This window comes from Lynx canadensis, chromosome D1 (assembly GCF_007474595.2).
Source record: "Lynx canadensis isolate LIC74 chromosome D1, mLynCan4.pri.v2, whole genome shotgun sequence".
Classification (NCBI taxonomy): domain Eukaryota; kingdom Metazoa; phylum Chordata; class Mammalia; order Carnivora; family Felidae; genus Lynx; species Lynx canadensis.
This window is the reverse complement of record NC_044312.2, coordinates 62,524,061-62,539,645: the sequence shown is the minus strand read 5'-3', so window position 1 is coordinate 62,539,645 and position 15,585 is coordinate 62,524,061. Positions and strand designations below refer to the sequence as shown.

The following is a 15,585-nucleotide window of genomic DNA, read 5'->3' as shown; positions in this document are numbered from 1 at the left end:
ATCAGAGACTCTTAAATACAGAGAACAAATTGAGGGTTACCACAGGGGAAGCGGGTGGGGGATGGGCTAAATGGGTGATGGGTATTAAGGAGGGTACTTGTTGGGATGAGCACTGGGTGTTATATGTAAGTGATGAATCGCTGGGTTCTACTTCGGAAGCCAAGACTGTGCTGTATGCTAACTAACTTGAATTTAATCAAATAAATAAATAAATAAATAAATAAATGAACTGTGAGATCATGACCTGAGCCCAAATCAAGAGCCAGATCCTTAACCGAATGAGCTATCCAGATGCCCCTTCTCCTATGCTCTCATGTCTTATGTTCTGGTTTCCTCAATCAAGCACCCTTAAATTCCAATATCTTGACTCCTGTTAAGACATACTATCTTTCTCTTGCAACTCACTCATAGTATAATCACAATGAGATTTAACCTTAGTTACCAGCTTGGAAACCTTGAGAAGGTAATAACCGTACCAGGAGACACACATCTTCATTGAGGTGTCTTCCTTCACCTTCCTGCATTAAGGTAGCACTAGCTCTTACAAATAAGGGGGTAGACCAAACTCTTTAACGATTCAGAGATATGCAGAGCCAAATCCTCAATGGGCATCCATCCAGAATCCACATCCCATTTTTCAGAATCCCAGGTTTTCCAGACCAAGAACAAGTCCTTAGTATAAGATACCTGTCTTGCTGAGCATTAAATGACTATTGAGTTTTGCAATTCCATTTTCAAGGCCAAATTTACTCCTCAGCTATGTTCTTTTTTTAAAATATTTTTTAAAGTTTATTCATTTATTTTGAGAGAAAGAACACAAGCAGGGAGGAACACAGAGACAGGGAGAGAGAAAGGATCTCAAGCAAGGTCTGCACTGTCAGCACAGAGCCCAAGGTCAGGCTCAAACTCACAAACTGTGAGATCATGACTTTAGCCAAAATCAGGAGTTGGACGCTTAACTACTTGAGCCCCCCCAGGCACCCCAGCTGTGTTCTTTTGTATTCAGGGTATAAGAGTCTCTGCAAACACTTTGAAATCTATCATACTCAAATTTACCCTCTGTTAACTGTCTTTGTCTTCTCATCATTGCTTAACACGGTCTTCAACTTCTACAATAATAATAAATGGGGTGGGATGGGACAGATTACTTACACTTTTCACAAAAGATGAGCAAAAAGGTACCACTAAACATGTAAATAGGCACCAACTTCTCTGGTCATTAGGAAAATGAATGGAAATTGAGTCTCTCATGACATAGCAATACATATCAAACTAAATCACTGAGATGAAAAAAGACTAATAATACCAAGCATTGGTGAAAACATGGAACAACTGTGGGTAGGAGTGTAGATTTAAATTATTTTTGGCCTATCTGCTAATGATGAATATATGTATGACCATCAGGTCCATTCCTAACAAAAATGCGTACGGAGTTTTTTGAAAACACATCCATAAGAATGTTCTTTGTAGCATAATTGTAATATATTAGTAATCTAAAACTGGAAAATGCCTAAATGTCCATTATTGCTAGAATGGGTAAATAAAACCCCACAATGAAATTCTAGGTAACAATGAGAATAAATAATCTACAACCACCTGCACGTATGGCTAATGTAGAGAGCTCTTGTGAAGTGCTGTGAATATTCTTTTTCCATATATAGTCAACAGGTATGTGAATTCCAGGTTGTTAGGATTCCTCAAACTGCAATTGTGAAATTGTACCTGTATATTATAATTTATCGAGAACAAAATGAAATATATTGCTGAGAAAATGAAGGAGATAGTATGGTAAAACATGCTACAACATTTCAAGTACTCAATACCTATATTTGTATATTCTTTCAGACTGGCTGCAATTTTGGCATGTTTTCAAAAGTAATTGCCATGGAAAGCAACTGAGTTTGCCACTAAACAAATTATCTTCTATGTGCCATCAGAGGAAATATTAATTCTACCCTCCATCAAAAAACTTTGACTATTTTAAGATCATCAAATAGGGGAAATAGTCCTATGGAAATTCTGCATCATGTATGATGCCAAGAGAGGACAGATGAGATTTGCCAAAGATAACATGATTTGGAATAGCAAGGAAACACAAGTTGGACATGTGATGAGCATGGTCTTCAAGGGCCTCTTCTCATGTCGTTGCAATCTTAAAGTTATACTTGGTGGCATAGGAGCACGTGGGTATCCAGGCTCATCTCAGGAGAAGCTTCTGAGAGAAAAGCTTAATAGGATTAAGCATTAATAGGATTCTGAAGGATTGAAACGAAAATGACAGTGTTGCCTCTTGTTGCTATTTGCTATTTCCTACTCACATCTCACTGATACCCTTGGTTTTGGGACACAAGGTCCTCTGTCCTTTTGTTGCTCCCTATCGGTCCCCCTCCAATGTAGGTAATTCCTATTCATTCTTCAAGGAAAACCTTCAGAAAGACTCAAATGTCCCTTGGATGTGATAATAGTGACACATCCTCTAAATAATCTTTAAATAATGTTGTTACAAACAGCCATGATTGGAGGTAAGGAACTGATTTGTTTGAAGAATTATTCTTTCATTTTATTTACCTCATGATACTATAAAAATCAATATAATGTAGACATTTCCAAAACTCAATGAAGCTTGATATTGAGGGCATTTTGTACTTATAATTACATCCTCAGTGTCTAGCAAACCATATGGAACATATAAGATACTCAATACATTCTTTAAAATAAATAATAGATGGAGGGGCACTGCGTGGCTCAATTGGTTAAGTGAGTGACTCTTGAATTCAGCTCAGGTCAAGATCTCATGGTTGTGAGATCGAGTCCCGCCATCAGTCTCTGCACTGAGCATGGAGCCTGCTTGGGATTCTCTCTCTCCCTCTCGCTCTCTCTCTGCCCCTCCTCCATTCATTCTCTCTGTCTCTCTCTCCCTCTCTCGAAATAAATAAACAAACACAAATTAAAAGATTCAGATATTACTGGGGTGCATGGGTAACTCAGTTAAGCATCCTACTCCCGATTTTGACTCAGGTCATGATCTCATGGTTCATGAGATCGAGCCCCTCATGGGCAGGGTAGAACCTGCTTGGGATTCTCTCTCTCCTTCTCTTTCTGCCCCTTCCCCACTCTCTGTCTCTTAAAAATAAATACATAAACATTAAAAAAATAACTAATAGATGGATAAATAAATAAATATATAAACAAATGACATTTTATACTTGCATTTTATAACTAGTAAATTATCATCAAAATATTCTTACTTGGAAGGCATAAAAAACTATTACAGGAAAAAGCAATACAGGACATCTTCCTCAAGATTATTAGAAAAGATTTTTTGAGGGGAAGATGTGATGTAGGAGAACACTGGGCTCACTACGTCCTGCTGATCACTTAGATTCCGCGTACATCTGCTTAAATAACCCAGAAAACTGCCAGAAGACTAGCAAAACGGATTCTCTGGAGCAAGTGCAGACGAGAGGTCCACAGAAGAGAGTAGGAAGGGCAGAGAGGAGGCTTGTACTACAGGGACTGGCGGGAGGGAGCTGGGTTGGAGGGGCAGCCTGCTGGCCAAGCAGACCCCCCATGTCTGGCTTGTAAAAGTGGAGGGGACAGATGGAGTGTGTCCTGACAGCAAGCGGGACTTAACATCTAGAAGGTTATAAGTTAACAGCTCTCCTTGGAGAGCAGGAGGGCTGGAGGACAATGGGAGGGAGAGTTCTTGAGTCTGGGATGACAGAGCGCAGCAGAGCAGGGAACAAACGCGATTGCCAGAGCCCTCTCCCACGCCCATCCCCCAGCCAAAATCCCAAAGGTAACCGCTTCCTGCCAGGGAACTTGCTTGCACCGCACAAACACCCTAAGCCTTGCTTCTGCAGATCCATCCCTCCAGCGGGTCTGACTACCTTCCGGTGCCGCAGGACCCCTCCTGAAGCTGATCTCCAAAGGAAAAGCAAGCTGAGCCTGCCACTCCCACCCCAGTGCACCTTTCCAATCCACCCCAGCTAATACACCAGATCCCCAGCACCACAAGCCTGGCAGTGTGCAAGTAGCCCAGACAGGCCACGGCACCCCACAGTGAATCCTGCCCCTAGGAGAGGTGAAGAGAAGGGACACACCAGTCTGACTGTGGCCCCAGCAGTGGGCTGGGGCCAGACATCAGGTCTGACCACAGCCCACTGACCAACGCAAATTATTCAAGACATCACAGGGGAAGTGCCCCGCAGTTCGGCACCACTCCAGGGACTATCCAAAATGACGAAACGGAAGAATTCCCCTCAAAAGAATCTCCAGGAAATAACAACAGCTAACAAACTGATCAAAAACGATTTAAACAATATAACAGAAAATGAATTTAGAATAATAGCCATAAAATTAATCGCTGGGCTGGAAAAAAGTATAGAGGACAGCAGAGAATCTATTGCTACAGAGATCAAGGGACTAAGGAACAGTCAGGAGGAGCTAAAAAGTTCTATAAATGAGCTGTAAAATAAAATGGAGATGGACACGGCTCAAATTGAAGAGGCAGAGGAGAGAATAGGTGAACTAGAAGATAAAATTATGGAAGAAGAGAAAGCTGAGAAAAAGAGAGATAAAAAAATCCAGGAGTATGAGGGGAAAGTTAGAGAACTAAGTGATGCACTAAAGAGAAATAATATATGCATAATTGGTATTCCAGAGGAGGAAGAGAGAGGGAAAGGGGCTGAAGGTGTACTTGAAGAAATAATAGCTGAGAACTTCCCTGATCTGGAGAAGGAAAAAGGCATTGAAATCCAAGAGGCACAGAGAACTCCCTTCACACGTAACTTGAATCGATCTTCTGCATGACATATCATAGTGAAACTGGCAAAATACAAGGATAAAGAGAAAATTCTGAAAGCAGCAAGGGATAAACGTGCTCTAACATATAAAGGGAGACTTATAAGTCTCGTGACTGATCTCTCTACTGAAACTTGGCAGTCCAGAAAGGAATGGCAGGAGATCTTCAATGTGATGAACAGAAAAAATATGCAGCCGAGAATCTTTTATCCAGCAAGTCAGTCACTTAGAATAGAAGGAGAGATAAAGGTCTTCCCAAACAAACAAAAACTGAAGAAATTCGTCACCACTAAACCAGCCCTACAAGAGATCCTAAGGGGGATCCTGTGAGACAAAGTACCAGAGACATCGCTACAAGCATGAAACTTATGGACATCACAATGACTCTAAACCCATATCTTTTTATAATAACACTGAATGTAAATGGACTAAATGCTCCAACCAAAAGACATAGGATATCAGAATGGATAAAAAACAAGACCCATCTATTTGCTATCTACAGGAGACTCATTTTAGACCTGATGACACCTTCAGATTGAAAGTGAGGGGATGGAGAACTATTTATCATGCTACTGGAAGTCAAAAGAAAGCTGGAGTAGCCATACTTAGATCAGACAAACTAGACTTTAAATTAAAGGCTGTAACAAGAGATGAAGAAGGGCATTGTATAATAATTACAGGGTCTATCCATCAGGAAGAGCTAACAATTATAAATGTCTATGCACCAAATATGGGAGCCCACAAATATATAAAACAATTACTCACAAACATAAGCAACCTTATTGATAAGAATGTGGTAATTGCAGGGGACTTTAGCACTCCACTTACAACAATGGATAGATCATCTAGACACATGGTCAATAAAGAAACAAGGGCCGTGAATGATACATTGAATCAGATGGACTTGACAGATATATTTAGAACTCTGCATCCCAAAGCAACAGAATATACTTTCTTCTCGAGTGCACATGGAACATTCTCCAAGATAGATCACATACTGGGTCACAAAACAGCCCTTCATAAGGATACAAGAATTGAGATCATACCATGCACACTTTCAGACAACAATGCTATGAAGTTTGAAATCAACCACAGGAAAAAGTCTGGAAAACCTCCAAAAGCACGGAGGTTAAAGAACACCTTACTAAAGAATGAGTGGGTCAACCAGACAATTAAAGAAGAAATGAAAAAATATATGGAAACAAACGAAAATGAAAATACAACAATCCAAACGCTTTGGAACGCAGCGAAGGCAGTCCTGAGAGGAAAACACATTGCAATCCAGGCCTATCTCAAGATACAGAAAAATCCCAAATACAAAATCTAACAGCACCCCTAAAGGAAATAGAAGCAGAACAGCAAGGGCAGCCTAAACCAGCAGAAGAAGAGAAATAATAAAGATCAGAGCAGAAATAAACAATATAGAATCTAAAAAAACTGTAGAGCAGATCAACAGAACCAAGAGTTGGTTTTTTTAAAAAATAAACAAAATTGACAAACCTCTAGCCAGGCTTCTCAAAAAGAAAAGGGAGATGACCCAAATAGATAAAATCATGAATGAAAATGAAATTATTAAAACCAATCCCTCAGAGATACAAACAATTATCAGGGAATACTATGAAAAACTATATGCCAACAAACTGGAAAACCTGGAAGAAATGGACAAATTCCTAAACACCCACACACTTCCAAAACTCAATCAGGAGGAAATATACAGCTTGGACAGACCCATAACCAGCAAAGAAATTGAATCAGTCATCAAAAATCTCCCAACAAATAAGAGTCCAGGACCAGATGGCTTCCCAGGGGAGTTCTACCAGACGTTTACAGCAGAGATAATACCTATCCTTCTCAAGCTATTCCAAAAATAGAAAAGGAAGGGAAACTTCCAGACTCATTCTGTGAAGCCAGTATTACTTTGATTCCTAAACCAGACAGAGACCCAGTAAAAAAAGAGAACTACAGGCCAATATCCCTGATGAATATGGATGCAAAATTCTCACTATGATACTAGCAAATCGAATTCAACAGCATATGAAAAGAATTATTCACCATGATCAAGTAGGATTCATTCCTGGGATGCAGGGCTGGTTCAACATTCACAAATCAATCAATGTGATACATCACATTAATAAAAGAAAAGATAAAGACCATATGATCCTGTTAATCGATGCAGAGAAGGCATTTGACAAAATTCAGCAACGTTTCTTAATAAAAACCCTTGAGAAAGTCGGGATAGAAGGAACATACTTAAAGATCATAAAAGCCATTTATGAAAAGCCCACAGCTAACATCATCCTCAACGGGGAAAAACTGAGAGCTTTTTCCCTGAGATCAGGAACACGACAGGGATGTCCACTCTCACCGCTGTTGTTTAACATAGTGTTGGAAGTGCTAGCATCAGCAATCAGACAACAAAAGGGAATCAAAGGCATCAAAATTGGCAAAGATGAAGTTAAGCTTTCACTTTTTGCAGATGACATGGTATTATACATGGAAAATCCGATAGACTCCATCAAAAGTCTGCTAGAACTGATACATGAATTTAGCAAAGTTGCAGGATACATAATCAATGTACAGAAATCAGTTGCATTTTTATACACTAACAATGAAGAAACAGAAAGACAAATAAAGAAACTGATCCCATTCACAATTGCACCAAGAAGCATAAAATACCTAGGGATAAATCTAACCAAAGATGTAAAAGATCTGTATGCTGAAAACTATAGAAAGCTTATGAAAAAAATTGAAGAAGATATAAAGAAATGGAAAAACATTCCGTGCTCATGGATTGCAAGAATAAATATTGTCAAAATGTCAATACTACCCAAAGCTGTCTACACATTCAATGCAATCCCAATCAAAATCGCACCAGCATTCTTAAAGTTAGAACAAGCAATCCTAAAATTTGTATGGAACCACAAAAGGCCCCGAATAGCCAAAGTAATTTTGAAGAAGAAGACCAAAGCAGGAGGCATCACAATGCCAGACTTTAGCCTCTACTACAAAGCTGTCATCATCAAGACAGCATGGTATTGGCACAAAACAGACACATAGACCAATGGAATAGAATAGAAACTCCAGAACTAGACCCACAAACGTATGGCCAGCTAATATTTGACAAAGCAGGAAAGAATATCCAATGGAAAAAAGACAGTCTCTTTAACAAATGGTGCTGGAGGAACTGGACAGCAACATGCAGAAGAATGAAAGTAGACCACTTTCTTACACCGTTCACAAAATAAACTCAAAATGGATGAAGGACCTGAATGTGAGACAGGAAACCATCAAAATCCTGGAGGAAAAGCAGGAAAAAAACCTCTGACCTCAGCCACAGCAATTTCTTACTTGACACATCAACAAAGACAAGGGAATTAAAAGCAAAAATGAACTATTGGGACCTCATCAAGATAAAAAGCTTCTGCATAGCAAAGGAAACAACCAACAAAACTAAAGGCAACCAACGGAATGGGAAAAGATATTTGCAAATGACATATTGGACAAAGGGCTAGTATCCAAAATCTATAAAGAGCTCACCAAACTCCACACCCAAAAAACAAATAACCCAGTGAAGAAATGGGCAGAAAACATGAATAGACACTTCTCTAAAGAAGACATCCGGATGGCCAACATGCACATGAAAAGATGCTCAACGTCGCTCCTCATCAGGGAAATACAAATCAAAACCACACTCAGATATCACCTCACGCTAGTCAGAGTGGCCAAAATGAACAAATCAGGAGACTATAGATGCTGGCGAGGATGTGGAGAAACGGGAATCCTCTTGCACTGTTGGTGGGAATGCAAACTGTTGCAGCCATTCTGGAAAACAGTGTGGAGGTTCCTCAGAAAATTAAAAATAGACCTACCCTATGACCCAGAAGTAGCACTGCTAGGAATTTACCCAAGGGACAGAGGAGTACTGATGCATAGGGGCACTTGTACCCCAATGTTTATAGCAGCACTTTCAACAATAGCTAAATTATGGAAAGAGCCTAAATGTCCATCAACTGATGAATGGATAAAGAAATTGTAGTTTATATACACAATGGAGTACTATGTGGCAATGAGAAAGAATGAAATCTGGCCCTTTGTAGCAACGTGGATGGTACTGGAGAGTGTGATGCTAAGTGAAATAAGCCATACAGAGAAAGACAGATACCATGTTTTCACTCTTATGTGGATCCTGAGAAACCTAACAAAAACCCATGGGGGAGGGGAAGAAAAAAAAAAGAGGTTAGAGTGGAAGAGAGCCAAAGCATAAGACTCTTAAAAACTGAGAACAAAGTGAGGGTTGATGGGGGGTGGGAGGGAGGGGAGGGTGGGTGATGGGTATTGAGGAGGGCACCTTTTGGGATGAGCACTGGGTGTTGTATGGAAACCGATTTGACATAAATTTCATATATAGAAAAAAAAGATTATTAGAAAAGATAAATAAATAAAGAATTCCAATGATAAAGTAGGTAAAGAAAATACAAAGAAAGTGCAAAGAAACAGTAAGATGACAAAAGTCGAACAAATATATTGATTTGTCAGTAAATATAAATGATATAAGCTGCACATTAATTTAAATATAATTCTAATTAAGTTTTAATATTATATATGTGGTACAAAAGAGTATATCAGAGTGAAAACTATATACAAAAGTTTGAAAACTGTCACACACACACACACACACACACACACACAACACACATTTATTTTAGGTAAACAGAATACCAAACAATTGGGGAGAATATATTAAGATCAGAAAAAGAGAATTCTAACAAAACTCTTAGATCAAGATCACTCTGGGGAAATAAAAAGCTTGATAGTGTGTACTAAGCTAATTGTGTCATATTGTTTCATTTCCAGCCTTGATAAGGTGTCTTTACAACACAAACCATAAAAACAATTATTCACTTTCTCAGTTTATTAATACAAAAGGAAAGTTTTAAAATGAGAGTTTCTCAAATTTACACTTAAATCATATGGCAACTCGCTAAAATGACTTTTCCATTTTCTGTTTAAAGTAAATGGTTTATTCATAATTTAAAATTTTAGCTTTGGAATTTCAAGGAGCATATTAATGTTCAGTGTGTATAAAAGCATCAAATATGACCTTAGAATATAAAAAATGTTTTTCCTTGAAAGCCAGAATTGCCAATAGGCTTTTATCTTTAGACTTAGTAAATCGATCTGTATCTTTTGGGTTCTGTTTATCGAAGTCTGGTCATCTTGCCCTATTCCATCCCAAGCGCCATCATAGACTGATTTGGCTTTGTTCATCTGAAGTATTTTCTATTCCTCCCTCTGTAGACACATTACTGGAATGACACTTGTTCAGTCAGACAGACATTGTTCCCAAGGTACAGCTATCAATAAACAAGCATGATCTATAACTCACGTCCCAATCACTTATTTCTTGGTTATGTGTTTTTGTTATGTTAATTTTTATTTGCGGGGAGAGATATAAATCATAAATTCTAGTTTTTATTCCATTTGGTTTGGTAGAAAATACTTCTCCTCCAATATATTCAGCTCTTGTCAATATTTTGGAGCTAATTGGAATGTTTTTGTTGTTGTTGTTTCCAGATGCTTTTACAATGTGAAAAAGATATCTCAAAGGCAATTCACTTCCCCCTTCATATTTGAAATTCTGCTATCCGTCTTAGAAGGAGCTGAAGTTCATGTACATCATGGAGAAGGTCTCTGGTGCTTTGTTTTCTTTTCTAAGCTCAAACAAAACACCTTTTGGAAGCCTGCCCTAAGTTCTTTAGTCCTAAGTGCATAAACCATAGGGTTGAGGGAAGGGGGGATGATGTTGTGCAGCACATTGAGTAGAACTGGAACCAAAGGGACCTTAGTTTCTGCCAGATGAGTTGCTGAAATCACTACAACAACAGTGTAGAAGAATAGGATAAGGATCAGATGGGAGCTACAAGTGCTCAGAGCTTTGGAGGCAGCTTCAGCAGAATTCAGTTTAAGTACAGAGCGCAGAATCAAAATGTATGACAATATTATAAGACCGAGGTCACTCCCCATTACAAGCCATGCCAGAACCAATTGGCAGATGCTGTTTGGCCTCCTGCCATCACAAGCCAGGCTGGTGACCCCAAGATTAGAGCATAGGCAGTGCTCAATCTCATTCCTGGAACAATAATTACGCTGGGCTGCTAGCACTGGCACTGGAAGTGAAAGCAAACCGTTTCTTAGTACCATGAGCACAGTAGCTCTTAAGATTAAGGCCTTGGTGACAATTGATGGGTAGCGAAGAGGGTGACAAATAGCTATGTATCTATCAAAAGCCATGCAGAGGAAGATGCCAGACTCCATGCCCACAAAGCAGTGAATGGCATAGATCTGAGCAAAACACTCAGGAAGGCTGATGACCTTCGCATCAAACCAGAAGATGGCCAGGATCTTGGGCATGATGGTGGTGGCCAGGCCCATGTCCACCACAGAGAGGATGCCTAGGAAAGAGTACATAGGCTGCTGAAGAGCAGGGTCCTGGCAGATGGTGACGAGGATGAGGATATTAGCACCAATTGCTGAGAGGTAGAGTATTGCCAATGGTAAGGAGAGCCAGTGTTGCCAGCTGTGAATGCCTGGGAGTCCCATCAGGATGAACTCAGACACCTGGAACTTGGAGCTATTAGAGCCTTTCAGAGATGCAGACATTGTTTCCTAAGAGAAAAAAAAAAAAAAGATGGGTTTCAACGTTGCTTTCTTTGAGCCATATTATCATCAAACATTATTTTTAACCTATCTCCACGTAGCATAGTTGGTGCTGTAACCAAATGAACTCTGTTGTACATCCCTTACTGTAATTTAAGATAAAGTACCATGAAGTTCTGGGGGTTTTATAGTAGAAATTAAACTTATAAGGAGCAATTATCACGGTTGACTATTGAGGGACAATGCAGCATGCGTCTCACATCTCCATTTGCCTTATCCCCAGTTATCTCAATTTAGGACCATCACATACATAGGATTCTACTTTTTTTTCTTTTTGAATTTTCTTTATTTCCTCAGAAATTTTGTGGAATCAAGTGGATGTGTTTGTTTTCTTCATATTTGTCTCAATATTACTTTAGGTTTTTATTAATTGACAACACGGAAAATTTTTTTAAATACAGAAATATGGAGATGAAATTTTCTAGCTGTACTATTCAGGTTGTTATAGAAGTCCATTTATGTTTTATATAGCCTCCTCAAATTTTATACCACAGACTATAAAGATTTTCACGCATAAGTATGGTGCAAATTGGAAGAGAAATAACTTTAAAAATTTTTTAATGTTTATTTGTTATTTTGAGAAAGACAGACAGAGTGTGAGCAGGGAAGGAGCAGAGAGAGAGTGAGACACAGAATCCGAAGAAGGTTCCAGACTCTGAACTGTCAGCACAGAGTCCAATGCTGGGCCTGGACTCACTAACCACAAGACACTGACCTGAGCTGAAGTTGGATGCTTAACCGACTGAGACACCCAGGCACCCCTAACTATTTTTTTTTAATATTCTGATTTGTATGGATTTCTGAAAAATTCAGAAAAGGATAGCTTGGAAAGTTAAATGATCATGACTGAATTTGTTGATTTAAGGAGTGACTTAATAGAGACAAACCATAGATTTCTTTTCTAGTGTAGTCCTAAAGAATCTATAAAGGCATAGAAATACAAGAGTTAGGCACTGGTAGTAAGATTATTTTGATTTTATTAACAAACAAGAATTACTTGCCCATATGTTGAAGAAACTGCCATCGTATATTCAGATTCATGTTCAAAACTAGACTCATCTTTCTTCAGAAGCTGGTGTTTTTCATGTACTTTTTATTCTGTTCAGAAGCCCAACCAGCCAAGCCTTAAAATAACAAACAAGCCTTTCCTTTTGGCCAACAATTGCTCCCTTGTCCTGTGGTTTCTTCCCCTACTTCATCATGCAGCCTTTCTCCTCAGCAATGCTACTTCTGAGTCTTATCTGGTCACTTGTGCCTCTACTCATGCTTCCTTCTTTTGCTCAGCCATCTGATCTTCCTAAAACTGGTATTCCCTTGCTTAGAATGATCCATGCCTTCACCCTTTCTTTCAAATAGTTTAAATTCCTTTATAGCACAAAAGGCAGTTGTGGATTCATTCTTCATATAATTATCTTTAAATATAGAAGGACATATCTGAAAGAAATTAAAATTCTCTTGTGTTAACACCAACAAGAGAAGATCATGTCAGCAACTAGATGTATTTTTTCTTCAGAAATGTCTTGCCACCTGTAAGTTTGGGTAAACATGTACCCCTTAATCTTGGGGAAAATCTTCCTTCTTTAACAGTAACGTAATTTGGTGAACACTAAAATCATCTACATGTGTTCACAGCAAATTTTAACCAAACAAACACAAAAGAGGCTTGAAGATGAAGCTACTTTGACTCTGGACTTTTAGATCAGAACTCCTGAGGAGTTCAGCTTCATAGCTCCATGTTGAGAACCTGGACGTGTGACCCACTTGACTGTATGGGGTCTGGTATTTTTGCCAAATATTTATTATTATATATCCTCGTATCAAAGACACAGACTTGTATCTTTGATGTTTTCTCCTGATAGATATTAGTGTGATACAGTTAAGAGAAGGAGCAGATTTGAGTTTACAGAAAGGAAATAAGTGTTTTCAATTTCTTTTAGCACTTAAAGGTTAGCAGGACATGGAGTGTGATCCTGGTACGTAAGACAGTTCATATATTCATCCTGAAGACTATCTAGCAGCTGTTTTATAAATGAGATCACTTCTAGGTCATCACACAAACCTTATATTCTCTAATTCTAGCCTTAATCCCTTTGAACAGCTTCTCTAAGCCTTTATTTCCTCATAGCACAGAAGAAAGAGTTGATCTCTTGTGCAAAACAACATAAGAAAAGGTTAAGGATCAGCCTCCATTGGATGCCCTGGGATTTAGCCAATGTGACCATGCCAAGGTTTTAGTACTTAACTGTGGTTAGGAGCAGAGTCTCACAGTCTGAGGTCCTGGCAATGGCAGGGGTTTCCTACCCGGAAAGAAGACACAACTCTTTGAGAATGAAGCTTTCACATGAGGTGAGGATGTGTTTTCAGCTCACACATGGCATAGAAATTATGAGATTCTGGATTTTATGGGGAGTAGTAAACAGCTCAGTGATCTAAAGATAATAGATTTCCCTTGGAGACATGAAGAGAGAACAGCCCATAGAGAAAGCAGAATTCCTAAGATATTAAATCCCAAAAGGTTGGAAGGGAGATTGATTCAGAGACACACTTCCTATCGATGTAAACTGAGAACTTACATAAGCAGAAAAATGTCTTCATTTATGAAATCAAAATAGCCCTATACAAAGTGGGCAACTTTATTAGTGTTTAAATTGTTCTTAAGTACAAAATTTCAGGGGATTTTAAATTCTGTGGTTATGTTGTTATGCTTAAAAGTAAACTGTTAAAAGAGAAAGTATTTATTCACCCCATATATATCTATTGAGTTCCTACTGTGTTTACAAAATATGGCAGGCATAAAATCATCAATAAAACTTCCATGGTCCCTGTTCTCATGGAAACAGTGGCCTAGTTGAGGCAACGGGGTAAAACACTAAGTAAAGAATCTAACAAATCTACCTATAGACTGGGAGAAGTGCTTTGAAGCAAAAGCCCCCAGAAATATGAGCGCATATAATGGGGAGAATTAATTTAGTCTTGGTGTCAGAGAGGGATTTCCAGAAGAAACACCAGTTTGTGTCAAGGCCACATGTTTGAGAAGGACTTAACTATGGTGTGGATTTGGTAATGGGGAGGAGGGGGAGGCAAAGGAGCCTAAGAACTTTAAGATGCTGAAGTGAGGGGATCACGTGAAATTCAAGTAATAAAAGAGGATAAATGTGGCTGGAGCACTAAGAAGTGACAGAAATGAGATATGGTGTGAAACAGAGTTGTTGAGCTGACAGAGGCCAGAGACTTGCAAGCAAATTTATGCAGGGTTATAAGGGACCACTGAAAGCTTTTAAGGAGAATTAGGACCTCGCAGCAATGTGGACACCAGATTAAGTGTGGCAAGGGTAAATATAAGTAAATCAGTTGAGTAACAGTAATCCCAAAGGAGAGATGACTTTATCTTGCACTAGGATAGGGGCAGTGAAGATAGAGAAAAGTGAATAGATTTAGAAGGTATGTTGAAGATAAAATTGATCACTTTTATGACCAAAGAACAATTTTTTTATTTTTTTTAACTTTTTTCTTTAAAAAATTTTTTCTCTCTTTTTTTCCTTGAGTATAGTTGATAGAAATGTTACATTAGGCTCAAGTGTACAACATAATGATTCAACAAGTTTATACATTGTATTATGCTCACCAGAGTGTAGCTACCATCTGTCACCATACAGGGCTATTACTACACCTCTGACTATATTCCCTATGCTGTACATTTCATCCCCATAATTTATTCATTCGGTAACTGAAAGGTGTACCTACCTTCACTTTCACTGTTACTCCCCCCCACCCCCCCCCCACGCTGCTGGCAACCATTTGTTTGTTCTCTGTATTTATAGGTTTGAATCTCTTTTTTATTTGTTTATGCATGTGTTTTGTTTTTTAATGTTAAAAAATATTTAAAATATTTAAAAACATTTTTTAATGTTCATTTAATCTGAGAGAGAGAGAGAGAGAGAGAGAGAGAGAGAGGATCCTAAGCAGGCTCATGCTAACAACAGAGTCAATGTGGGGTTCGAAACCACTAACCATGAAATCATGACCTGAGGCAAAGTTGGACCTTTAGCCAACTCAACCACCCAA

At 38.7% G+C, this 15,585-nt stretch overlaps 1 protein-coding gene across 1 annotated transcript; it reads right to left on the bottom strand.

Annotated features, from left to right (window-relative positions):
- Positions 1 to 10,479: 10,479 nt before the first annotated feature.
- Positions 10,480 to 11,463, bottom strand: LOC115526299 (olfactory receptor 56B1-like). Its single transcript, XM_030333746.1, has one exon. The coding sequence runs from the start codon at positions 11,461 to 11,463 to the stop codon at positions 10,480 to 10,482; it is 984 nt and encodes a 327-aa protein (XP_030189606.1).
- Between the last annotated feature and the right edge of the window lie 4,122 nt (positions 11,464 to 15,585).

What these genes read in the sequence shown, in the direction of transcription:
- LOC115526299 (XM_030333746.1), bottom strand. Translation starts at nt 11,463, where the DNA reads ATGTCTGCATCTCTGAAAGGCTCTAATAGCTCCAAGTTCCAGGTGTCT.